Genomic DNA, 6261 nt, shown 5'->3' with positions numbered 1-6261 from the left:
TAGGAGGAAGGATAAGATCCTACACGTGGAACGTCCATGATGCTTCAACTTATTTTTAGTTTTTTTTTATAGAACGAAAGGAATTGTGCTTCCTGTTATGATTAGCCTAAGCCATTGAGTTTCTAGCAAAACTGTTAAATTCTTATGCGAGCCATGTTCCTTTGTTCTAAACGTCAATTTCTATAAATTCTTGTGTTTTTCCAATCATATGTTTTCAATCTCTTTTCATTTCCTATTCCTATATTTTTCTTTATTCCTCTGTTTTACATTCCTCCGTTCCAAATAGGTCCTTAACATGCGTTTTAGGATTTGTTTTGCTCAAGAACTGATCAACAACATGTACATTGGGCAATTGTAGCAGCTGAAACATCACCTAGAGACAAGCTATTAGTATTCAGTTTTGTTATTAAAATCAAATGTATTAAAATCGAATGTGAAAAAAAAAACTTTTTCTTTCATTTGATCGTATAAATTCTTGATCAGTGGAGTGCATTTGAAAATATCCACAGGCCACAGCACAGCACACTAGCACAGGACACAGGACAGGACGCCACAAGGGTGCCCCAGCCTGCAGTGACCCGATATGTAAGCCGCTGAAAGCTGGTGTAGAGCATCCTGGCAAGCAGGATTTGCTGAGCTCGGCTCAGCTGGGGCTGGTGATTTGTGAATGATTGCTTGCCATGTGTGGGACAACCAGATCCTGCGCTGCCCACCCAGCAATGCCCAATTCCATTACTGCCCACCAGCATCGTCCTCTCACCTCCCTCTCTGTAGGCTGCACCCAGCGTACATACATACAATAGACTAGTCCTCTTCTAGTCGCCTCTACCCCGTTGCTTGCATCTCCCCGTCAAGCACGCCGCCGCCCCGTCGCGCCCTCCGCCTCCTCCCGAAAGCCGTCTCGCCGTCGCGCTGCCTTCCTTGCCGTCCACACAAGGCAGCCGTCCTAGGACTCGTTGGTCCTCCCCTGCTGCCCTTCTACGGTGGAGGTGAGGAGCGGAGCGGAGCGGAGATCCAGCCGTTTTCCGGCTGATTTCTTCTTCTTCTGATTGGTAAGCCTGGGTTGATTCCGCTGTGTTGTGATTTGTCCGGACGGTGCAAATCCAAATCTTTCCTCGCCACCGAATTCAAATTCAAACCTTTGCTGCGAGATTCCATCCCGGTCGTCTCAAGTCTATACGCGTCTCTTGTTGGATCAAGTCGCTTAGTTAGTCATGGTTTCGAGATCGGTTTCTTAATCTTTGACAGAAATAACAGCAAAAAAAAAAAATCCCTTTTGAGCATCGTATCCTGCTTAATAATTGTTCTGTTCGGCAAAATAACCTGCTTGGTAAGAAGACCTAATTTGTTCTTTTTCTCTCTCTTTTGGCTCAATAACTGCAGCGGGGCAAGTTCCGTCGATAGTCGATACTGCTTGTGCTGTTGAGCTAATATTAAGTTCCTGCTGCCAGCAAAAGGAGAGCTTCCGCAGCTCCTATGGCAAAGCCTCTCAATGGCATTGGCCGTAGGTATGTTCACTACCACATCCACAAACTTCATTTTTTAATACAAGTAGTTCTTGTTTAGTCTGTAGATTTAACTGCTAGTGTACCTAATGTCGGACAATTTTCTGTCCGCGCTGCCGCTCATCATAATTTTACTGCCAATGTTTGTCAGCAGCAGCATGACAAGATCGAATGAGGGTATGCGGCTCATATTTTCGGCAGTTGTAGGTGTCATGCTGGGTTACCTGTTTGGGATCTCCTTCCCTACAGTCAACATAACCAAGGTAGATTGGCACACTTGCCTCTCTTGTTTTTCTCTCATATACTTGCTTTAGAGAAGGGGGAAAAACACTAATCGAATGTGGATTGCAGCTTCACTTCCCTTCGAGTATCATCTCCTATATTGAAGATAGGAACTCTGGCATCACAACCCAGACATTGTTGAACCATGCTTGGGCATCTGCAAACAATCGTAAAAAGAATAGTTCTGAATCTAACACTGATGAAATTCCCAAGGTACTTCAACACACTACTACCTTCTTGTGTTGCTATATTAGCTGTATACCTATATGTCTGTATTGGCCTAAATTAGGTCTCGTATTTTATTATTTTTCCTTGTCCATACTTGATTGTTCTTTTGTGTACATATGTTACTGCTGTGTTATCACAATGTACTCCCTCTGTCCCTTTATATTTGTCGCTATGGGAAACGTGTAGGTCAAACTTTCTCAACTTTGACTAGATTTTAACAAAATATTACCAACATTTATATCCCCAAATAAATTTATTATGAAAATAGATTCAACGATCTATCTAATGATACTAATTATGTACCGTAAATATTAATATTTTCTTGTATATTTTATGTCAAAGCTAAGTACGCTTGACTTCTCGGGAAGTGAGAACGACAGATAATAAGGGACGGAGGGAGTAAGTGTTAAGCTTAACAAGAGTATTTTTTTTATGCTGGAAGGTAGATCAACTATTACCTAATTACCTTCAAGGGAACTGTGGTAGTTGGTGGCTCAATTTTGGATTGTAAACAATACTAACCATCGATATTTAACCTTCATCCCTGCATAAAACTTATTTATCTTAACAATAGATAGTTTATGCTCTTACTTTCCGTTTTTCTCAAAATGATCACACAATTATGTGTGCAGATTTATGTTCCTACAAACCCAAAAGGTGCTGAGAGACTTCCACCAGGCATTGTAGTGTCTGAAACAGATCTTTATCCCCGAAGACTATGGGGTGATCCTAGTGAGGTTCGTGGTTGTTAGCCATTTTTTCAAAACTGCATTGAATTGCTTTTTTTTAACCTCTTTCATATACAATCTATGTTCTTAAACATATGCCATTCATCAGGACCTTACTAGCGAGCCGAGGTATCTTGTTACTTTTACTGTTGGTATTGGGCAAAAGGCAAATATTGATGCAGCAGTAAAAAAGGTAACTGACTGACTGGCACCTTACCTGCTTAACCTCGGTGCACCAAACTTCTAAACTCTGGGACTGATGTACACTAGATCCGCATCATGATTAAACTTGTAGGCATTTTATTTGAAATGAGCATGTGGTCCTTTCTTCCAATTTCATGTAAGTTTCTTTTATAGTTTTCAGACAAATTCACCATTATGTTGTTCCATTATGATGGTCGGACTACTGAGTGGGATGAATTTGAGTGGTCTAAAAGAGCAATCCATGTGAGTGTCAGGAAGCAGACAAAATGGTATGTTATTGCTATAATTCTACAGTTTCCATTGCCCCTGTCAATAGAATGTTTTGACTTCAATTTTAATGATGCGCTTCTTGTGTTTTTATATAAGGTGGTATGCAAAACGATTTTTGCATCCCGACGTTGTTGCCAGATATGATTACATTTTCATCTGGGATGAGGATCTAGGTGTAGAGCATTTCAATGCAGAGAAGTAAGCACTACATATTTGCATTCTTGTTTTCTTTCTGTTCAGCTGGTGTTCATTTTGATTAAGACGTTCTTGCTATTTTTGCAGGTACATTGAGCTTGTTAGAAAGCATGGGTTGGAAATCTCTCAGCCTGGTTTGCAGCCTGATAAAGGACTAACATGGCAAATGACTAAACGACGTGGTGACCAGGAAGTTCACAAGTGAGATGGGAATCTATATTGTTTTTTTTTCAGTACTTAATGATGTAATTTCTTAGTAATATGTTTCCTTATTACACAGAGTAACTGAGGAGAGACCAGGCTGGTGCACTGATCCACATCTACCACCATGTGCTGCGTAGGGCCAAATTTTTGTTGTGTATTTAATTTTCATTGTCTAATTATCATTCTAAAAGTTCAATTTTGATGTGCAGATTTGTTGAAATTATGGCAACAGTGTTCTCCAGAAATGCATGGCGCTGTGTATGGCATATGATTCAGGTGAGGTAACATTGCATGCTAAGTCATTAGTTTGTCTAAAGTGGAGTATGCTTACGCATTGTTTTATGCAGAATGACTTGGTCCATGGATGGGGTCTTGACTTTGCTCTGAGGAAATGTGTGGAGGTATTCCGTGCCATTATCATGCATAATACTTCACCTCCCCATTTCTTTGCTAATCCAAGGATTAGCCACACAGTTCAAGCCTTTCCTCTCACAGGATAGCACATAGCAGCATCAACAGTTATATGATTACCAACGTAATTAATGCTTTTTAGAGTTTTAGGGCATAGCCCCAGTCTTTCAACTAATCACCAAGACGGTTCAAGCCGTTACAGCATAGAAGATGGCATACCATCCGAAAAAAACACTGTAATTAATGTGCTTTCGACTTTAGATGTTATACGTTATGCTGAGCTGGGACTCTTTTACTTTACCTTTAATTTATAGCCGGCTCATGAGAAGATTGGAGTTGTTGATGCTCAATGGATTGTTCATCAAGCAGTTCCTTCACTTGGGAACCAGGGCAAGTCAGATAATGGAAGAGCACCATGGGAAGGGGTAAGGCAGTACTTACTCGTATTATGTTATTTGGGGTTTTTTTCACAGTATATTATATTTCAAATGCATGAATTTTGACTGTTACGGCATCCACTATGTGTCCATATGGATTTTCTTTAACTGTTTAAACTTGGATGTCCACAACAGGTAAGAGCACGTTGCAGAAAAGAATGGGGGATATTTCAGACAAGGCTGGCTGATGCGGAGAAGGCTTATTACTTGGAGCGAGGGATCACACCCCCGAATTCAACAGTAGTTTAGATGAATACATGCTCCTCACATGCGACGGCAAGGTTTCTGTTGCGGGAACCTGCTGCGAACTGGCATGTTCATCGAAGCTACTGCAGCCCAGGGCAAATCCATATTTGTACATTAGAGGCCCCACGAATCGCCATGATTAATCTTAGTGCCGTTCACTTCCCTGTTTGCTGATGCTGAAATTTGGCTTATGCTCATGCTTATGCTGAAATGTTGTGAGAGGAAAACACTGTTTCATGGCTGAAAAGTAGTTCTGAATAAGCTTTAGCGAACAGGGCGTTTAATGTCATTTTTTTGTTAGTGAGACTAGCTGCGATGTAAGTAGGAGATATAGCAGGGACCGTGATGATACCCCATTTGTGTATTAATGACCTGATGCAATATGGATGTTGATAATCCTTTTCTCAGTTGCTGTGTGCAACTGGGTCAAATGCTGTGTTGAGCTAGTCCATTTGAAGAACTGTCAAGGTTTCGTTCAACTAAATCCGCAAAAAAGAAAAAAGGTTTCGTTCAACTAGAACTGAAAGCAATTTTTTTCTACAAGTCAGAGTAATCCCTGCGTGACATCTGACTAAACTATCCCTGACTAGTCCGATTCAGAGTCAACATAAAAGCAGGTGCATGAAAGGTTCTGGAGACTGGAGCTCAACGATGAAGATTCTAACCTGGTGACTGCAAGGTTGTAGGAAGATATCTTGTGTGAAAACTGTAAGGCAGCTTCCAACAGCATAACCTGTCAGGGTGAGTCATCAAGCCTTAAATATCCGTGACCAGGAGTGTCGTGACTCCTTCCAAGGAAGGATCTTAGGTGTACCAGCTGGAGACTTAGCCAATTAGACCAGGAGTGTCGTGACTCCTTCCAAGGAAGGATCTTAGGTGTACCAGCTGGAGACTTAGCCAATTAGCTTTGATAATATTATCTGCTTTAGGACCAGTTTGGAAATGAGAATTTTTTGCTGTTCTTACATTTTTTCCTGCAAAAATAAACTAATTCCTACAAAATTTCTATAGGATTCATGTAAAATTCCTAGGTTTCAAACATGTACATGCCCTAAAGATTTAAGGGCTGTTTGGTCGCCGGCCCTCATTTGCCACAACGCAGGTGCGGTGCCCGGCGTCGAAATTCAGCGCATTTCGTACCTGTACCTACGTAATCTTCTCTCCAACCAAAAGGAGACACAAATTTGTTGTGGCTGTCATATGTGGCGGCGTGGCATGTGGAATTAACCCTTTCCTTAAATAGCTTTGTTTATAGGTTAATCTCGAAAAAGAAAAAAAATAAATAGGTTTGTTTATTGGGGCTTGAGTTGTGGTTAGTTTGCTACCTCTAAGAACAAAGTTGGTGTGTCCAATAGTTATTGCCTTATCGATGACATTTTGACAACTAATTCTTGTCTAGTACAGGAGTACATCGGTACAAAATAAATATAGTACATAAATCAACTTATATATTCAAAAGTCCTTATCGACTAACACTTGGGATAGTCTGATCTTCCCATCCTTGTTCATGATCTTGACCTCTTCTTTTGAGTAAAATTCAGCGGTCCTCGA

The 6261-nt window shown here is 40.9% G+C and overlaps 1 protein-coding gene across 4 annotated transcripts; it reads left to right on the top strand.

Moving 5' to 3' along the window:
* Positions 1-707: 707 nt before the first annotated feature.
* Positions 708-5170, top strand: LOC136463263 (uncharacterized). Of its 4 annotated transcripts, none has more exons than XM_066462274.1 (14): positions 710-1052; positions 1384-1508; positions 1663-1768; positions 1857-2000; positions 2648-2752; positions 2853-2936; positions 3101-3216; positions 3314-3415; positions 3500-3613; positions 3693-3749; positions 3826-3892; positions 3964-4017; positions 4342-4452; positions 4600-5170. In XM_066462274.1, exons 2-14 carry the CDS (start codon positions 1477-1479, stop codon positions 4711-4713), a joined length of 1206 nt encoding a protein of 401 aa, XP_066318371.1. In that variant the 5' UTR covers positions 710-1052; positions 1384-1476; the 3' UTR covers positions 4714-5170. The 4 variants fall into 4 exon arrangements, with proteins under 4 accessions (XP_066318372.1, XP_066318371.1, XP_066318369.1 ...); XM_066462272.1 differs by having other exon boundaries at positions 1657-1768; XM_066462273.1 differs by having other exon boundaries at positions 712-1052; positions 1660-1768.
* Positions 5171-6261: the final 1091 nt, after the last annotated feature.

Source organism: Miscanthus floridulus, chromosome 7 (genome assembly GCF_019320115.1).
Source record: "Miscanthus floridulus cultivar M001 chromosome 7, ASM1932011v1, whole genome shotgun sequence".
Lineage (NCBI taxonomy): Eukaryota > Viridiplantae > Streptophyta > Magnoliopsida > Poales > Poaceae > Miscanthus > Miscanthus floridulus.
Note: the sequence above shows the minus strand (reverse complement) of the source record. Positions and strands in the feature narration are given on the sequence as shown.